General features: G+C 46.4%; 3 protein-coding genes across 5 annotated transcripts in view; 1 reads left to right on the top strand and 2 right to left on the bottom strand.

The window, feature by feature from the left end:
- Positions 1–25: 25 nt before the first annotated feature.
- On the bottom strand, positions 26–6,315 carry ddx24 (DEAD (Asp-Glu-Ala-Asp) box helicase 24). Of its 3 annotated transcripts, none has more exons than XM_052530176.1 (9): positions 6,175–6,315; positions 5,111–5,813; positions 3,956–4,321; positions 3,580–3,733; positions 1,877–2,389; positions 1,378–1,453; positions 1,118–1,306; positions 768–897; positions 26–675 (listed from the first exon to the last, which is right to left on the bottom strand). In XM_052530176.1, the coding sequence occupies exons 2-9, from the start codon at positions 5,808–5,810 to the stop codon at positions 470–472; spliced, it is 2,334 nt and encodes a 777-aa protein (XP_052386136.1). In that variant the 5' UTR covers positions 5,811–5,813; positions 6,175–6,315; the 3' UTR covers positions 26–469. The 3 variants fall into 3 exon arrangements, with proteins under 3 accessions (XP_052386136.1, XP_052386137.1, XP_052386135.1); XM_052530177.1 differs by having other exon boundaries at positions 5,111–5,816; positions 6,175–6,299; XM_052530175.1 differs by having other exon boundaries at positions 6,171–6,230.
- A 9,289-nt stretch (positions 6,316–15,604) lies between these two features.
- serpina10b (serpin peptidase inhibitor, clade A (alpha-1 antiproteinase, antitrypsin), member 10b) lies at positions 15,605–19,854 on the bottom strand. Its single transcript, XM_052530027.1, has 5 exons — positions 19,502–19,854; positions 18,660–19,281; positions 18,314–18,587; positions 17,415–17,562; positions 15,605–15,999 (listed from the first exon to the last, which is right to left on the bottom strand). Exons 2-5 carry the CDS (start codon positions 19,249–19,251, stop codon positions 15,808–15,810), a joined length of 1,206 nt encoding a protein of 401 aa, XP_052385987.1. The 5' UTR covers positions 19,252–19,281; positions 19,502–19,854; the 3' UTR covers positions 15,605–15,807.
- Positions 19,641–20,246, top strand: part of LOC127933214 (gamma-aminobutyric acid receptor subunit rho-1-like) — a 29,029-nt gene continuing 28,423 nt past the window's right edge. Inside the window, exon 1 of the mRNA XM_052530021.1 lies at positions 19,641–19,758. The gene's annotated coding sequence lies outside the window, so the exon portion shown is untranslated. The remainder of the gene's footprint in view (positions 19,759–20,246) is intronic.

The raw sequence follows: 20,246 nt of genomic DNA, 5'->3' as shown, positions 1-20,246 counted from the left end.
CATCTGGATAGAGATGATCAAACACTTCTGTTCTAATGTTTTTATTCTTCAGCTTGAAAATAACCGAGTCATCAGTAATTCTGTGAAATCATTTCAAAATCTATTTAACAAGGACAGTGTGACGTTTCAGTTCCAGTTCAATCTGAAGCTCATTTTTACACGTTTTCTCAAAATCCAACAACATGAGAGTGAGTGAATGCTTTGGGAGAAATGCCCAAGAAGAAAAGCTGACAGATTTAACATTTAACAAGTCATTAAAATGTAGAAAAATTATTGGAAATAAAAGCACATACATTTTGGATCCCAGTCAAAGTTTTTTCACTTTATGAGACAGACGAGTTGTGTAGTTCATTATAAATAATCAGGTTTGTGTTTGCACTGAATCCACTACTATAGAGACAGACGTGTTATTAATCGTTCTCCCCGGCGCTGAGGAGGATCAGTAAAGCACACGAGTGAGCGGTGTATGCTAGCGCGGGAGTGTGTCGCGGCTCAGGCTGGCCAGCGCGGTGTCTGCTGTGGTCCGGGACGGCTGCAGTCGACCCATCTGTGTGGGGTACTTGGTCTTCCTCTGGTGTGTGAACACTGGCTGTGAGATCAGCTGTTTGAGCTGCTTCTTCAGGATCTTCATCAACCTCTGCTGCTCTCGCTCCTCGCACTCGTCCTTACCTCCTCCTGAAACACACACACACACACACACACACAGGTCATGAGCGCGCACACACACACACACACACACACACACACACTCTCTCTCTCTCTCGTACCCAGCAGCAGCTCCTCGTCCACGTCGAGCTCCATGGCCTCAGACGCCTGCCTCACCCAGGAGTTGTGCTGCTTCTCTCGGCTGTGGAAGTACTCCATCTTCTCGATCTTCCGAGCCAGAGTCACACGCTCCTGTCGAGGACAAACAATCCTGTGTTCAGCACTGAACACACATCACACCACACAGAGAGTGTCTGATACACTAGAAGGAACGGCTTACAGACGATGAATACTAATCATCTACAGTGATGACATTAATCAGAGGACAGTATGAGTCTGTTTATGATAAGTGTGCTGGAGCGGTTTAAAGCAGGGCTCTGATTGGCTGTCAGAGGAAGTCATGTCTCTGGACCTTGATGGCGTTCATGCAGGCGCTCTGCACAGGGAACACGGGCAGCTCCTCGCTCTTGGCCAGGGTCCGGCAGATCTTCCTGTAGTTCATCAGGTCGTCCGGTCCGATCAGCAGCAGGGTCAGACCCTCTCGGGCAGCACGGGCGGTTCGACCGCTGCGGTGGACGTACGTCTCAGTGGTGCGGGGGACCTGAAGCCGACATAGAACAGAGCTGTGAGACGCTCCTGAGCTCAGACACACGGACTGACCGAGGCTCTTACCTGATAGTGGATCACGTGCTGGACGTTAGGGATGTCCAGGCCTCGAGCAGCGACGTCCGTGGTGAGGAGAACACAGCTGAGAGCACACACAGGACAGTCAACACACCAACAACTCAGAAAACATTCAGATATCTCCGTGCTACTTTGGCCTGGTTTCACAGACAGGGCTTATAAAGCCCAGATTAAAGCCAGGGTTAGACCACAGTTCAATTAGGACATTTAAGTCATTTCTATAAACATGCATATAAAAAAACATTACTGGTGAACATCTTGAGAAAAAAAAACCAAGAGCCCGATATATTTTAAGTTTCTTTGAGTTGAAAGTTAGATTTTAGTCTTAAGTCTTGTCTGTGAAAGCAGGGGATAGTCTTTACGCATGCATTTAATTACTATAAACGTGCAATTAGTCGACTAATCTGAAGAACTTGAGTCAGGAGCATCCCTCCTGTGGTGTTAACGTGAACGATCACATCTGTGTGGGTGCTGATTGGCGTCTGACCTGTCGGACTCGGCGAAGCGCTCCAGGTTCTTCAGACGCTGCTTCTGGTGCATGTTCGCGTGCAGCGGCAGAGGAGCGCAGTCCAGGATCTGCAGCAGCGCGCTCAGACGCTTGATGCAGTCGATGCTGTTAGCGAACACCATGCTGCGGCCGGGATACTGCAGCAGGAAGTAGTACAGGAACAGGTCCTTCTCCTCCTTGGTGCAGTTGATGCGGGTCTCCGTCAGCGTCTCCACCGTGGCTTCTTTACGCGTCAGGTCGATGACTTTGGGCTTGCCTTTGATGCCCACCTTCTCCATCAGGAGCTGCAGTCGGCTGCGCTGCTCCGTCTTCTTGCGCTTCTTCTGCTGCAGGCGCACCGGGAGACTGTGCTCCATGGTCAGCGTGGCCGAGAACACGAACGTCTGTCTGCTGGGGTTGAACTGAGACGTGCTGAGCATCTCCAGCAGGTTCTCCAGCTCCGCAAAGTGTCCCTTCTCCACCATGCGGTCGGCCTCGTCGATCACCAGACACCTGAGGAGACGAGCAGAGCGGTGAGTGTGTGTGAGCTAGCGCAGTGATGTGTGTGTGAAGGAGGACGGGACGCACCGCAGCTGAGCAGTGAGTGTGTGTGTGTGAGCGCAGTGATGTGTGTGAGACGGAGGACAGGACGCACCGCAGCTGAGCGGTGAGTGTGTGTGTGTGTGTGTGTGTGAGCGCAGTGATGTGTGTGAGACGGAGGACAGGACGCACCGCAGCTGAGCGGTGAGTGTGTGTGTGTGAGCGCAATGATGTGTGTGAGATGGAGGACGGGACGCACCGCAGCTGAGCGGTGAGTGTGTGTGTGTGTGAGCGCAGTGATGTGTGTGTGAAGGAGGACAGGACGCACCGCAGCTGAGCGGTGAGTGTGTGTGTGTGACGGAGGACGGGACGCACCGCAGCTGAGCGGTGAGTGTGTGTGAGCGCAGTGATGTGTGTGTGAAGGAGGACAGGACACACCGCAGCTGAGCGGTGAGTGTGTGTGTGTGTGTGTGTGTGCGCAGTGATGTGTGTGAGACGGAGGACGGGACGCACCGCAGCTGAGCGGTGAGTGTGTGTGTGTGTGTGAGCGCAGTGATGTGTGTGTGAAGGAGGACAGGACGCACCGCAGCTGAGCGGTGAGTGTGTGTGTGTGTGTGACGGAGAACGGGACGCACCGCAGCTGAGCGGTGAGTGTGTGTGTGTGACGGAGGACGGGACGCACCGCAGCTGAGCGGTGAGTGTGTGTGTGAGCGCAGTGATGTGTGTGTGAAGGAGGACGGGACGCACCGCAGCTGAGCGGTGAGTGTGTGTGTGTGTGAGCGCAGTGATGTGTGTGAGACGGAGGACGGGACGCACCGCAGCTGAGCGGTGAGTGTGTGTGTGAGCGCAGTGATGTGTGTGTGAAGGAGGACAGGACGCACCGCAGCTGAGCGGTGAGTGTGTGTGTGTGTGTGTGAGCGCAGTGATGTGTGTGAGACGAAGGACAGGACGCACCGCAGCTGAGCGGTGAGTGTGTGTGTGTGTGTGTGTGAGCGCAGTGATGTGTGTGAGACGGAGGACGGGACGCACCGCAGCTGAGCGGTGAGTGTGTGTGTGTGAGCGCAGTGATGTGTGTGTGAAGGAGGACAGGACGCACCGCAGCTGAACAGTGAGTGTGTGTGTGTGAGCGCAGTGATGTGTGTGAGACGGAGGACGGGACGCACCGCAGCTGCCGCAGGTTCTGCAGGTGCGGGTGCTTCTCTCGGATCATCTCCCACAGACGGCCCGGGGTGGCGATGACGATCTCCGGCCGCCGCATCAGAACACGCTGCTGTTTCTGAGGAGCCATCCCTCCCACCACGATGGCCGTCTTCACACCTGCACATCAAACAGACCCAGAGCAAACCTGAGCGTCTCAGCGAGCTGCACACATGCTTCTTAAACACTAACGCTGCTTCTGCTCTGTGTTTCAGTGATGAATGAGTGAGTGTTTTACTCTAACTGCTCAGGTAATGACAGACGGATCAGGAGTGAAGCTATCAGCATGATGTTCGTATCTTGATATCAGTGTTAAGTAGGAGTTAATCTGCACACACTGACCGGTGAAGCGGGCCACAGCGTCGATGTGGTGTTTGACCTGAACGGCCAGCTCTCTGGTGGGAGTGAGGACCAGACCGAGCAGCGGCTGCTTGTGTGTGTTCCTCTGTGTTTGATCTGCTCCCTCCTCCTGCTCCTCCTCGTTCTCCTCCCGCGTGTCTCCGCTCGTCTCCGTCTCCTCAGGGTCTCCGCTCGTCTCCGGCGCTGGACTGCTGTCTGGGGTCTCGCTGGACGTGGGCAGGTACAGGCTCTCCACACACACCTCTGTGTCTTCAGGTCCGTCAGTCTTCTGCTCTCCATCTGAGGCTTTCCTCCATTCCAGAACGCTGTGGATCATGGGAATACCGAAACACAGCGTCTTCCCACTGCCTGCAGTGAACACACACACACAGACAGACTGAGCATCACTCACCGAGAATCACACTAACAACACACACTGTGACGAGTCTGTGAGAGTGTTTGTGTGTGTGTGTGTGTGTGAGAGAGAGAGAGAGTGTGTGTGTGTGTGTGTAAGAGAGAGAGAGAGAGAGTGTGTGTGTGTGTGTGTGAGAGTGTGTGTGTGAGAGAGAGAGAGAGAGAGAGAGAGAGTGTGTGTGTGTCTGTTAATTAAGCCTATATAATATCACAGTATTCAATTAAATTATATTAAATATAAAATCCATAATTACTGGTATGAAATTTACTACATACAAATTCATTTGAACAATTTGAAAAATCAATTTATTTTTATTTACTATTTAGAAGAGAAGAATCAAACAGATCCATGTATTCTGTGCTAACACACGTGTCCAGTTTTAACATGATGTGTTCATCAGACAGTGCTCTTCAGTGAAGAAAGTTTCTGATGCACAGTGAACCATGTTTGGCCTTTGACCACTAAAAAGGTGACAATTTATGAATTTAGTCATGGAGTCACAGTGAAATCCCTATTCCTCTGGAGCTGAATGATTAAGTGCATTCAAAATAACAAATACAGAACTCATTCATTAGAACCAGAATCTAACAGGATATTAAGATGAACACAGTTTGATGTTTAGACTGTAATTAATGCCGGATGCTTGTAGCTGAAGTCTACAGCCTGTGGTCATCCTTCCCACTACACCCTCCTGTAATTTGACTCAAACTCTCAGGTGAATATAATCACTTTGAGGCACTCACCGGTCTCGGCCGCTCCCAGGATGTCCAGCCGGTCTCTGATGGCCGGCGGGAGCGTCAGGGCCTGGATCGGGGTCGGCGCTGAGAACCCAAGTACACTGAGAGCTTCTAACACAGGAGCAGGAACGAACAGATCCTTCCACGCGCTCACGTCTGACCTCTGACCCTCCGAACCCTCCTGACCTCTGCTCCAGCTCTTCTTCTTCTTCTGAGACTGAGCTCCTGCCTCTTCTTCTTTCTTCTGAGACTGATCTCCTGTCTCTTCTTTCTTCTTCTTCTTCTTCCGCTGCTTCTTCTTCTTGGAGGTCTTGTGCGGTGTCTCTGGAGTCACGTCAGGACACTCGTCCTCGTCCTCGTCCTCCAGCGTCTCGTCCAGCACAGACACCTCTTCAGCTTCCTCCTCCGGCTGGCTCTTCTTCTTCTTATTAGCAGGTTTTTCTTTAACATCTCCCTCCCTTTGTTTTCTCTTCTTCTTCTTGGCTCTGCTGGGGGTCTGACTGTGGTCCTGCGCGGTCAGGGCCTTCTCCGGCTCCACCAGAGAGTAATCAGTCAGCTCCTCGAAACACACCAGACCGTCCAGCCCATCATCGGAGAACACACTGGGGTCCACATTCACTGCCTTCCACTCACCCTTCACCACAACCCCTCTCTTAGAGGAGATCAGCCGAGACCTCCTCACTTTCGTGACCTTCTTGACCTTCATCTTCTGCTCAGAGACACAGGACAGTAACTGAGACATAGTGATGAACATCATGATATCATAAACACTTAACACCATAATCATTTACATCAGTATTTTTTTATATATATATATATATATATATATATATATATATATATATATATCAGAATAAAGACACTGACAAAAACATCACGAGGTAACTATAACTCTGTGTAGAGACATAATCATATCATGTGTTTATGATGCAGCATCGCAGTTGAACAACTACTACTTTCAACAACATGCAGAAACTATTACATTACACATAAACTCATTCTGATAAAAGGCCATATCAACACGAGTAATTACGACATTAACTGTGTGGATAAAGATAAATCTTACATACTGTTGTCTGTGTTTCACGACGCAGCAGTCACTCACGCACATGCACGGCACGAGGAGGCGGCCATAATGGCCATGACGTCAGAGAGAACCCGCCAATCAGAGAGACCGTCCGTAGCACGTGGAAGAACTCGTTTTTCTCAAGTTAGTACTTTCAGTGTAATAATAATAAACAAAATAAAATAACAAAATAAATAGTATAAAGTTTAATGTTTGAGTATACTACAGGGGCACATACTGTATATCCGAATTCATTCGTTAAATCTATCATGATTCTTTATTTTGTAACCACAGACGACTGTAATTGGCCCATCCTCAACAGCGATGAGAAAAGTAACAGCGCGCAGATGATGGTTTCCTGTCTGACTGGAGACATTTGCAAGAATCTTGTAAATCTATTACAACCACCGTTTTCTACATAAACTATAAACGTAAACCTGTGTCTAAATAAAATAAAACGACGGGATTTTCAATCCGAGTCGTCTGTGATTGGTTCAACTGAAGAGCAACAGCGCCGTCTATCGGCTGCTTCAGGAGGATCCACAGTGAAATAAACACGCGGAGATATCACACTGAGGAGGTTGTGTATATTTTGTCAAATGCAAGTTATTATTCCCCATTTGAGTCTGTAATTTGATATTTTTCTAATAATGAAATAATAATAAAAAAATTAATAAATAACACTGAGGAGGTTGCGCATGCTCAAATCGTTTATGACGATTTCCATTAATCGCACATCCCTAACAAATACAACTTTTTTTCACCTGTCATAAATAGTAAGATTGCTTTTCTCTCTCTCTCTGTTACAGATTCCTATATTCCTATATTTTGCCTGAGGCCCCCAAATCACTAAATCCCCCCGGGAAACTGGCATAAATACATGAAAATAAAAATACAAAATACTGTGTAGAAAAATGTATTTAAATACAAATAACGTTACAGTATTTTGTATATTGGAAATACACAAAATACATGTGAAATTGCTTCTCCATTCAGTTAAAGGGTTAGTTCACCCAAAAATCTAAATTATGTATGTTTAATTATGTTAACTTACCCTCATGTTGTTCCAAACCCGTGAGACCTCCGTTTATCTTCTGAACACAGTTTAAGATATTTTAGATTTAGTCTGAGAGCTCTCAGTCCCTCCATTGAAGCTGTGTGTACGGTCTACTGTCCATGTCCAGAAAGGTAAGAAAAACATCTTCAAAGTAGTCCATGTGACATCAGAGGGTCCGTTTGAATATTTTGAAGCATCGAAAATACATTTTGGTCCAAAAATGGCAAAAAACGACGACTTTATTCAGCATTGTCTTCTCTTCCGTGTCTGTTATGAGAGAGAGTTCAAAACAAAGCAGTTTTTGATATCCGGTTCACGAACTAATCATTCGATGTAACCAGATCTTCTTGAACCAGTTCACCAAATCAAACTGAATCATTTTAAACGGTTCGCATCTCTAATACGCATTAATCCACAAATGACTTAAACTGTTAACTTTTTTAATGTGGCTGACACTCCCTCTGAGTTAAAACAAACCAATATCCCGGAGTAATTCATGTACTCAAACAGTACACTGACTGAACTGCTGTGAAGAGAGAACTGAAGATGAACACAGAGCCGAGCCAGATAACGAACAAAACATTGACTCGTTCACGAGTGAAGAACCGTTTCTCCGGGATATTGGTTTGTTTGAACTCAAAGGGAGTGTCAGACACATTAAAAAAGTTTTTTAGGGGGGAGCTAGGGAAGACAACAACACAACCCTTACCAAAATTAACATGATTTTACTATACATCTGAAGACAATGGTTACGATTGTTAACCCATGTAACCACAAATTAAAAAGTAAATTACAAATTAATTTACTTATAAATTCAAATGGTAATCAATTTGCCAAAAATGTTACTGTACTCTTACTTTTTTCTATAAAGATTTTGTAGAGATGTACTAATTTTGACATGTAGGCAATTTAGAAAGTATAGTTTTGTTAAATCTTGAGTATAAAAGTCATGAGGGAAATAGATATCAGGGCAAAATAAAGAGACTGAAAACAAAAATGAAAGTGGAGATGCAGTTCAGGAGAGAATAAGCTTGAGATTTCCCCAAACTCAGTCCACCCCTCATGGAAATTAATGTCACAGACATGTGGTTTCATTTATTACACACAGGCCTGCTGAAACGCTCTGTGTTTCAAGATACACGAGCACATAAACATAATCTCTGAGTCACTTCATGAGCATTTGACCTACTGTGAGGAAACTATCATCATATACAAAGAGACAGCAGTGTTTCGGGGGTTAGTACACAGAATAGGACACATGCTTATTAGATAACTGTCTTTGAGTTGATGTTTATGCTTTAATTATTATTATTATTTAATCAGCTTTCACCCCAAAAAAACATAGATGCAGTGTTTCCTGTAGTTATGCAGAGATTTGGTTTCAATAACAGTATCAGCAAACTATTTCTTATGATTTTAAATCTGCGTTGAACTTCAGTTCAATCTCAGAGTAAAAGGCAGAACTAAAGTCTGATTGTGTGGTGGATGTGTTCAGATGTGATCATCTTTATTCAAGTGATGAAGGATTGTGAAAGTCTGACAGTACTGAGCTCTACTGTAAGATTAACCCTGTGTGGTGTAATAAAATAATTAACACTGGAAAATAAACATTCAGAAAGGTAATTAAAAAGTGATCAGTTATATTACTTAAAAAAAGTAATTGAAAAAGTTAGACTAGTATTACATTCTAAGGAGGGTAACTAGTAATCTGTAACTGATTACACTTCCACAGTAAACTTCCCAACACTGACTAGGAATTATGATTTATGCTATCTATGAATATTTTTTTTTTTTTTTTTGCAATTGTAGTCATGTCAAGTAGACACTTATATTTAATTTGAGACAATTGGGTAAAAAAAAAAAAACCGATAGACATCACCATACTTCCCCAGTTAATTAATTACATTGAGAATGACACACAAAAAAAAATTGTATTAGAAGTTTTTTGTTATGTTATGTTGAAATATGCAAATGTGGCACTGGCTTATTACATATGTACTAATTTGCATACATTTCCAGCATATCAATCTGACCGGATAAAGGAGAGTTAAAAATTATTGTTCGATTTTGATACATAAAATTACTTTTATAATTTTAGGAATATAATGTATAAAATCAGGCAAATTCTATATGAACAAAAACAACAACAACTAAAGCACTCTGTAAAAGACCTAAAACTAACTTTTTGTCAGACCTGCCCATGTGGTGACTTAAGAAAATCTACCGGCCAGAAATATGTTTTATCTGCCACAAAAACAAAAACAAAAAAACAATGACAGTTATGACACCAAAAACATTATCCTTGACTCCAGTTTCAATAACGTCTACTAACTTAACCAATATACATTCAATAGGCTACAATTGTAAATACCAATAAATAGTTAGTTGTAAAATAAGAGCAAATCCGATAACAGGCAATAGCACAAAATAGCCAACTATATGACAAAGATACAAAAGGAACGAGGCATTTCAGGCAGCTCTTACAGTGATTTTCAGGTAGCCTACAGAAATGTAATAAATTATGCCAATCAAATAACACTATAGACTTTCTATCTTTTTTAGCGTTGATGGAGCAGCACTGTCAGCTGTACGAGCTTCGTTCACTCATGTTCACTACATGGCACTGAATTTATATGAATGTTTCCGGCCATCTGTGACTGACACAGGTTCATATACACACCAAAGACACTCGGCGAGTGATCACTTTTCTCCTGCATATAAAGTGTGAGTTTTGAAACAGGTGAAAGTATCTTGTGTATGTTTTCTTTCTTTCTTTACTCGCTCACTCTCGGTCTGTTAGTAACTGTGTGTCCCTGACTGTACATCTCTCTGAAACATGAGAACACTGAGGAACATCATGGAATGAAACATCTCTCGGTTTCTGAAATAGCTCAAACATCAAGAGTTTTTAAACTCTATGACTTCCTCTGAATTCAACGCACTGATGTTTGATTAATCAATGTCACCAGCTGTAACTTCACCGCTCATGTTGTCTGCATGATCAACTCCATGTTGAGGCTTTAGTATTCCTTGCATAAATTATGATTAGGCCTGGTCCAGGGGTGCCTGTTTTTTTTATGTAAGCCTGTTTTTAATAAATGGTATATAGTTATGCATATTATGATCAAATATATTGTGTATTGCGAGACTAACCCCTACTAAAAATAAACAGTGTTATAAAGGGCACCCCTCACAAGACTTGTGTAATGAAAGTTCGACAAGGGTAGAGGAAGGAGACCAGGATCGGCGTACGGTGCTCGTGAGAGACTTTATTCTTTAACAACACAACAAAACAAACAAACGCGTCAGGTGCGCGTACTTTATAATTCAGCTTCGGCTTCGCTACTGTAGTCTAACTAGCTCGACAGCTCTCCAGCTTCACACTCCCACGAGTCCCCGTCTCTCTCACATTTCGCTGGCTGTCACGCTCCTTAAATGCTGGTTCCCCACGCCAATCACTGAAACGAGATCCAGGTGTTACTTGTTTCTCACCTGAACCACTTACCGCCGCTCGTCTCCTCACTCGCTCTCCCGTTGCAGACTTCGCTAAACCACGTCTCCTTGAATCACCTTGAACTTAAATGGCTGTGAAGCTAGATACCACCGGGTGATTCACGCGTTGGTATCCTTAATGCGGTGGAGCCACTGGAGGGGTGCGTGGTCCGAGCAGAGGGTGAACTCCCGTCCCAGGAGGTAGTATCGAAGGGTGAGAACCGCCCACCTGATGGCCAAACACTCCTTCTCTATGGTGCTGTACTTAGTCTCTATCTTAGAGAGCTTCCGACCAATGTACAGCACCGGGCGGTCCTCCCCCCACCTCCTGGGACAGGACCGCGCCCAGCCCCCTGTCCGACACGTCAGTTTGCAAAAAAAAGGGGAGAGCAAAGTTAGGAGAGTGCAGGAGCGGCCCGCCACACAGGGCCGCATTAACTTGGGTAAAGGCCCGTTGGCACGGCTCCGTCCACTGGACCGTATCCGGTACCTCCTTTTTAGTGAGGTCAGTCAATGGGCTGTGAGGTCCGAATAATGAGGAATAAACCTCCTGTAATATCCCGCAAGCCCCAAGAACTGCCTCACCTCCTTTTTGGTCTTGGGCCAGTGACAGGTTGCAATTGCTGCCGTCTTATCGATTTGGGGACGCACCTGCCCGTGGCCCAAGTGGAAGCCCAGATACTTTACCTCCACCTGCCCAACTGTGCACTTCTTCGGGTTGGCCATTAGCCCCGCCCATCTCAGCGCCCTGAGGACCGCCCTCACATGCTCCATATGCCGCCGCCAGTCCCCACTATAGATGATAATTTAATCTAGGTAAGTGGCAGCATATGCAGCATGGGGACGCAGCACTCGATCCATGAGGCGCTGAAACGTAACCGGGGCCCCGAACAAGCCGAACGGAAGCGTAACAAGTTGGTGTAATCCAAACGGCGTGGTGAAGGCTGTCTTTTATTTGGACATGGGAGATAAGGGGATCTGCCAATAACCTTTGCTTAAGTCCAATGTCGAATAAAAACGAGCCGTGCCTAACCGAGCATTGGATAAGCATCAAATTTGGAAACTGCATTCACCCTGCGATAGTCTACACAGAACCGTACCGAGCCGTCCGTTTTGGGCACCAAAACTATCGGGCTTGCCCAATCGCTGTGTGAATCCTCGATTACCCCCATCCCCAGCATGGCCTCTAATTCAGTCTGAACTACCTTTTTTTGTGTTCAGGCAATCTATATGGCCGGCTGCAAATTACGACACCCGGCTCTGTCTCAATGTGGTGCTGAATCAGGTCCATACGACCGGGTAGGGGCAAAAACACGTCCGCAAATTCTACCTGCAACTGCTCGATGTCAGTGAGCTGCGAGGGCGAGAGGTGGTCCCCTCCTAGGGCCAGTGCGAGGGGTTTTCCTTTAATAATCGCCTCTGGCCCGAGATCCTCCTCCCCACTCACTGCCGTCGCTAGCAACACTGACTCCTCCCCGCTCCATTTTTTAAGGAGGTTGAGGTGGTAGATTTGCCGTGAGTCGCCTCTATCTGTCTGTACTGCCTCATAATTGAGATCTCCTATCCGCCGTGTGACCTCAAAGGGTCCTTGCCACTTGGCTAACAATTTGGAGCTAGAGGTTGGCAGTAATACGAGCACTTTATCTCCCAGTGCAAATTCTCGCAGCTTAGTTCCCCGGTTATATAGCTGGCTTTGTCTGCCCTGGGCCTGAAGCAAATTTTCCATAGAGAGCCGCCCCAGTGTATGGAGTTTAGCGCGCAGGTCCAGGACATATTGAATTTCATTTTTGCTATCTGAGTGTCTGTCCTCCCAAGTTTCTATCAGGACATCTAGCACCCCCCGGGGCTGACGTCCATAGAGAAGCTCGAAGGGGGAAAACCCCGTGGACGCTTGGGGGACCTTGCGTACAGCAAATAAGAGGGGTTCTAGCTAACGGTCCAAATTTTTTGCATCTCTTTGTACGAACTTCCGGATCATGGTATTTAATGTGCGATTAAACCGTTCGACCCGACCATCTGTTTGTGGGTGATAGAAGCTGGTACGCACCGCTTTAATGCCCAACAATTCGTACAATTCGTTTAACGTGCGTGACATAAACGCGGTGCCCTGGTCCGTGAGAATCTCCTTTGGGATTCCCACGCAGGAGATCAAACGAAACAAGGCGTCCGCCACACTCGTGGCTGAGATGTTGCGGAGTGCCACTGCTTCAGGATACCGTGTCTCATAATCCACTAAGACTAACGCGAAACGGTGTCCCCGTGCGGATCGCTCTAACGGCCCGATCAGGTCCATACCAATTCGCTCAAAGGGGACCTGCACTAGAGGAAATTGTACGGATTATTGGGCATTAAAGCGGTGCGCACTAGCGTTAATCACCCACAAACAGACAGTCTGGAAAAGCATTTCCCGACGGCTCCGCGGTACTAACAGCTGGGTTTGTGTCTTCTTTTGTCTTAGCGTAGTGGGTCACTCGATACAACCTGTCTTTAATAACGGCAAAATACGGGTGGGACAGCGGACGCTCAGGGTGGAGGACCCGCCCATCGATCGAGCGGACCTGCTCGAAGGCATGCTTCAGCGTCTCGTCCTGGGATTGTTCCAGGGGAAAGTCATCGCGGCTGGCAAGGTTTAGCCTCGCCACGCCGCTCGGTTCCCCTGGGACCGCCCTGCTAGGTTCCGGGACAGATTCTCCCACCTGAGCGCTCGCCCCGCCCCCCGGCCGGTTCTTTCCCCCGATGGCATCCGCTGTCAAACACCCCAGTAAATGCTGAAACGCTGGCCAATTCGTCCCCAAAATTAGCGGATGCCGGAGGCGCGGACTAACGGCCACCTCCACACTATGCTTTTGGCCTCGAAATTTAATGCCTATGGCTTTTAATGGATATTCCCTTATATCCCCGTGCACGCACCTCACCTTAACCATGCGGCCCATATCCAATGCCCCGGATTGTATCAGGCTTTGATGGATGGAGGTCTGGTTACAACCTGAATCCACCAGAGCCTGATAGGTACCCCCCTTAATACTCACAGGTATTTGGTACAGCCCGGCTTGATCGGGGGCAGCCTGTGGGTCGTCCAGGATCCGGACCAGTGTCCCCACCTCCATCATCGGCACCTGTCCACAAAGTGGCCCGGATCCCCACAACGCCAGCAGGCTGGCCCGGGGTCTCCCCGCTGCCCTAGTGGCAGGAAGTGTGGCTCAGGGGATTGACGTGGGGAAGCAGACGGAGGGTCTTCACTACCCCGTCGCTGGGGTGCAGCCCACCCTCGTACGGGACCTCGTGCCCCGGCCGCAGGCTCCATCGCCACCCTCCAGCGGGGTGCAGCCCTCGGTGGCCCCACCCAACGGAACCTAGGAAGAGGGAGAGATTTCGGAGTGGAGGGGGGGGAGGGGGAAATAGGGGAAGGGAGAGAGAGAGAGAGAGAGAGAGAGAGAGACAACAGGGAGGAGCTCGCCGACCCCGGAGTACGCCGCCAGCTGATCCTCCGCCAGTTAGATGGCCGTCCCCGGCCAACAGCCATTTGAGGCACGAGTCCCGCAGCTGCTGCACCAACACAAAGGGTTGGCCCGCAGGTCCAGCAGGGCCTGGTGGTGTTCTTGGTGCAGGCCTGCGAGTGATGAAATGATGTCCGCAAATGGCGAGGCTGATGTAGCTAATGGAGTATGCATGGCGAACGCTCTCCTTCCTCCCGGGTTTCGGCACCAGTGTAATGAAAGTTCGACCAGGGTAGAGGAAGGAGACCAGGATCGGCGTACGGGGCTCCTGAGAGACTTAATTCTTTAACAACACAACAAAACAAACAAACGCGGCAGGTGCGCGTACTTTATAATTCAGCTTCGGCTTCGCTACTGTAGTCTACCTGGCTCGACAGCTCTCCAGCTTCACACTTCCACGAGTCCCCGTCTCTCTCACATTTCGTCGGCTGTCGCATTGTTAGCAGCACAAGATTGTGAGTTCGATTCCCAGGGAACACGTGTTAGATAAAAAGTCGCTTTGGATAAAAGCATCTGCTTAACACATAAATTTAATAAAAAAAAAAACACTTCATAGGGCCCTATTATTGTAAACAAATTAATTATTTTTTTAATGAATTCAATTAATTAGATATATTTTTGATTAAACCATTTAAATGGAAAGTGCAGAATTTGGACCCTAAGAATGTGATGTTTTAACACATTCCTAAATTGCAGTTCAATTAAACAAGTTTCATGATTTTAATTAATTAGACATTTTTTTGTTCAAATTGATCTATAATCATCCAGAAAAATTAAAACGAAAAAAAAAAAATAAAGATTTTGGAAAAAATAAAATGGATTTCATGGGGCCCTACAGATATAATGTAATACAAATATCATGCATCTGAAGCTATGATGTAGTTTTTGTGAAGGACCGTGCACACAGACACACTTCAGGTTTCGTTGAAATAACCCTTAAGCATGTAAATGTTCCTTCAGTTTAATTTAAATGTGTAATCAAAATAAATAGAAAATAAATGTATATTTTAAAGCCAACTGAACAGTGACAATGAGCAAGATTGATCAAGATTTTGTAGTGTTTCTGAGGGAGGTTCCTCATTCGTCCAGTAGAGCATCTGTGAGGTCACACCAGGTGTTCGTTGTGGTGGAGGTCAGAACAGGTTTACACTGCTCCAGAGTCTCCTGTGACTGAAACACTTTGACTTCCAATAATACCGTGTACAGTGGACCGTGGAGTATCTAACAGAGGTATAACTCTTCAAAGGTGTCTTCCTACCACAGCACCAGAAGTCTGAATCCACTGAGCTCCTCAGAATTACACATTACACAGCATCTGAACCTGAAGAGATGCTGACTGACTTCAGTACAAATGTGTGAACATCAGCCAGAATTAAGTAGACAGTGCAAACAATTTCTTCACTTTATTTCTTATAATATGATGATCAGTGGTGGTACAGTGTGTTTACCCACAGTGTTCACTGAGAGCACTATTTGTGTGATTTCAACTCAATTCAGTAATGTTTGGTGATGTGTTCTGTTAGTGTGTGTTTGGTCCTGTGTGCTGTGTGTAGAAGTGTCTCCAGTCAGTGTTTGTGTAGCTCTTCACAGCTCAGATCTTCGTGGGGTCGATCACTCTGCCCATGAACAACAGACTAGACGTGGCTTCATGATACAGAAAGAAGAAGAAGGGCCTGTTGATGATGAAGGTGGGAGGCAGAGAATACGCCGTGATTCCCACCGATGTGGCCGCGGCCGCCGTCGTGCCCTTCTCATCCACCTCGATAACGGCTTTATGCAGCACCTGCACACACACACACACGCACACACACGTTTGTTTTTGTGAAAAGTGTGTTCATCCCATAGGTGTAATGGTTTTTATTCTGTAGAAACTGTATATTCTATGGCCCTTCACCAACCCTACACCTAACCCTAACCCTCACAGGAAACTTTGTGCATTTTTACTTTCTCAAAAAAAAATACATTCTGTACGATTTATAAGCGTTTTGAAAAATTGGGACATGGGTTATTTCCTCATAAGTCACCCTCTCCTTGTAATACCTGTGTCATACCCATGTCATTATACAGAGTTGTGTCCTGATATGTCACAAAAACAAGAGCACACACACAAGAATGAGTTTTTTTGAGAAAGTAAAAATGCACAAAGTTTCCTGTGCCTAAGAACAATAAACCCTCTTGTCTGAATGACTATTGTCCAGTTGCCCTCACATCAATAGTCATGAAGGTCTTCGAGGGACTGGTTAAAAACGTTCCTCCATCTCGGATACTTTAGACCCTCTTCAGTTTGCCCATCGCCCCAACAGATCCACTGATGATGCCATCTCTCACATCCTGCACTCTTCTCTCACACACACTGACAGTAATAACGAGAACTATGTAAGGCTGCTATTAATCGACTATAGCAGAGATTTTAATACTATAGTCCCTATAAAGCTAGCTTCTAAACTCATGGACCTCAGCCTGACTTCTTCACTCTGCAACTGGATTCTTGTTTTCCTCACTGGCAGACCTCAAGTGGTGAAAGTAGGCCAGTACATCTCCAGCTCCATCACCCTGAACATAGGAGCCCCACAGGGCTGTGTCCTGAGTCCCCTGTTCTTCTCTCTCTACACACATGACTGCGTGTCTTCACACAGCTCCACATCTATAATCAAATTTGCTGATGATACTGGGGTTCTGGGCCTCATTCACAACAATAATGAGACCGCATACTTGGATGAGATAGAGAAAACAACATCATGGTCTCTCTCTGAATGTGAGCAAAACTAAAGAACTGATTGTGGACTTCAGGAAGAGACTGCAGAAGCCCTATACACCTCTTATGATCAGCGGGACCCCTGTGGAGAGGGTGAGCAGCTTCAAGTACCTTGGTATAAACATCTCCGAGGACCTGACTTACACTACTCACATTCAAACACAGGTTAATAAAGCCAGGCAAAGACTGTACCATCTGCGACAGCTGAGGAAATTCAGGGTCTCATCAGCAATCCTAAAACTCTCTATTCAGGGGCTACAGAAAGTGTATTGACTCAGTGTATCTCAGTGTGGTATGGGAACAGCTCCAGTCAAGACTGCAAAGCCCTGCAGAGAGTTGTGTGCTTAGCTGAGCGCATCTCCGGGACTGCTTTCCCCTCTCTGCAGGACATCTACCTGTGTGTGTGTGTGTGTGTGTGTGTGTGTGTGTGTGACTGCAGTCACCTGTGACACTCTCAGATGGGGGTCTTGGCTCAGACCCGTCAGGTTGGCAGATTGGAGGAAAACGCTGCTGATGCCCAGATGTGGCAGGATTTCATGCAAGTCGTACGACTGCTCCATCTTAAACTTGGGCAGATGGACCTCCATTTTTCTGAGAGACAGCACAACATGTATACAAGTAAATCATGATGTTTTAAACTGAGATTAAATAAGACTTCCACCAAACATGAGCCTTTATTTACTCTCCCATATGTCTTTTCCAGTAACAGCAGCGCATCAGTCTTGAGATGCTTTGACTCTGAATCTCATCAGTTTCTTTCACTGATATGATGCTGCTGAGGTAAAGATGGTCTTTGTTTTGTGTTTATCAGGGGAGCACAGGGGAGAGTAAACGGTGAAACTCACTAATAGTTTGCAAAGTAAAAGTAAGCAGCTCAGTCCAGCCGGATGCACACTGTATGATTTCTGATAGTGTTTACACTCTTTTTCCAGAAGTCAGTCTCTAGTTCCACCTTCTCCATGACGGCACACGATGAACGGTCGGGAAACACCTGTAGTCTGACATGTTTCTTGTCCATGACATGATAAGATATTAGGAGTCAAAATCATGTAGTTTGACACAGAGACTATCGAGACCGACAAACATATTGTGTGGTCTGAACCCAGCATTAGACTGGTTAAAACAGACCTACGCGAGAAGTGACTTGGACAGTATTGGTGAGACACGTCCACACGCAGATTTGAAATGGTGACTAGCAAACAAAACCAATGTGTTTTGATCATGGCATGGCAAAGACGGTGATTTGATGTTGGTGCACATGTCAAACTAGCGAGCCACGACGACATGTTTTGGACTGGGACCAGAGGACTCATACAGTGTGCCCGGCTGAAGTGTGCCTCACATGCTCCTCATGTGCTTGATCCAGCTGTAGAATCGCTCGGCGCTGATCTCGTCGTCGATGACGGTGTAGTCGGCCGAGGCGTCGGGGAGGAGGATGAGCAGCGCCGCTCCACCGCGGTACGGCAGACGCAGCACTCGAGCGCGCAGCTCACGGTCTTCAGCCGTGGAGAACCGGTCCTCCTTCACCATCATGGGCACCTGAACGATGTTGTACTTGTCCACATAGAAGCGACTCATTTCTGTGCGGTTGGGGTTGAAGGGACGATCCCAGGCACCTTGAACACAAAGAGTTTGACATCAGATCCCAGAGTGCAATGCACATCAATGCTGTCTCCACACACACTCACCCTGGAAGAATATAGTGTTGAGGAGCATCATCTGCGTCAGCGGCTCGATGCTCGACACCATCTCGCTCACTTTGCCGCCCGTCTTCCTGCTCACATACTCGTTGATGGTGCTCTTGCTGAGCTCCGGCTTGCTGAAATCCACATTGTTCACATCGGCACCGAAGAAGGTCTTGATCTGATCGCTGAAGACCGTCTCCACGTTAAAGCGCTCGTCCACGAAGAGAGCCGTGCCCTGCTCCATGTGCAGTTTCCCGTCCTGTGAGATGTTCTTCTGCAGCTGCTCAAAGAGCTGTGGGATGAGCGTGGCGTGTCCGGTCCCGTCCAGAGAGTCCAGATTCAGCCCCTTCTGGATCTGACTGTGTGTCGAGCCCTTGGCGGCCAGTAGGAGCGTGGCGAAAGAGGTGGAAACGCTCAGCGGTGAGAAGAAGATGTTTTTGTCATGATAGCTTGATATCTTGCGGTAGAGGTTCATGGCGAAGTCCATATTTTTGAAGGCCAGATCCGTGACATCAGGAGCTTTGGGCTCTTGGCTTTTGAGGACGCACAGAAAACCAGACGAATAAACGAGGGTGAACAGCACTCTTAACTCCATTTTATTATCGTTTATTAAAAATCCCTGGACCTGAGGATACAAAACATAAAAACAGCTTCTATTGAGTTATCATTATTTTAGAGACATGTTGCTTCATATCATACACACAGAGACCCAGAATTCATCATTCTTCACTCGTTACTGAAGAAAATCCATTAGTATTGAAAACAACAAACACTTAACAATAAAACCAGACCTAAGATCTGAAAATATGAACTAAATACACACATGAAGTCAGATTCATACTCACTGACAGGCTGCCGAGGATCTTCTCCGTCTGTTGTGTTGTGAGTGTTTGCAGAGACAAAGTTCAGTGTGCATCAGAGATTATCTATTAACAATCAAACACTGAGTTCTGTCTGGAACAGATCATCAGGTCATTCACACGGCTCTGAGTTTCACTTCTGATGACATCTTCACTACTACATCCTCATTTCATCCAAGATTAGGATCAGCTTGTTTCTTCATGGGAACAGATTTGGAGAACTGTATCATCACAGGGATCAGGTGAGGAGTTAAAATCATCTTAATGCTGGATGTGTTTCATCTTGTGTCTTCTCCAGATGTTCACTGATGGACTGGAGTGATGTTTTTATCAGCTGTTTGGACTCTCATTCTGACGGCACCCATTCACTGCAGAGCATCCATTGATGAGACACTGATGCAAGTTATAGTTATTTTTTTGGTGAACTATTCTTTTAAGACTTTAACAGATATTAACTTAATAGGTTAGTTCACCCAAAAATGATTGTTATAATTTACTTACAAACCTGTATGAATCTGTTTCACACTAAAGTGAGCATCAGTGTCATCCAAAACAACCACTGGCTTTCACTGTACGGACAAAAACACTACTTCTATATTATATATTATATCACAGAAGACAGGTTTCCCACCACTGAATGATCACTGTGCCATGAGTTCATGTGAAGTCCTCAAGTGAAGCGTCTGAATCATGATCACAGCTGAGGAGCAGCTGAACTCGACTGGGATTT

The sequence above is a fragment of the Carassius gibelio genome, chromosome A17 (assembly GCF_023724105.1).
Source record: "Carassius gibelio isolate Cgi1373 ecotype wild population from Czech Republic chromosome A17, carGib1.2-hapl.c, whole genome shotgun sequence".
In the NCBI taxonomy this organism is placed as follows: domain Eukaryota; kingdom Metazoa; phylum Chordata; class Actinopteri; order Cypriniformes; family Cyprinidae; genus Carassius; species Carassius gibelio.
The sequence above is the reverse complement of the archived record's forward strand: the minus strand, read 5'-3'. Positions and strand labels throughout refer to the sequence as shown.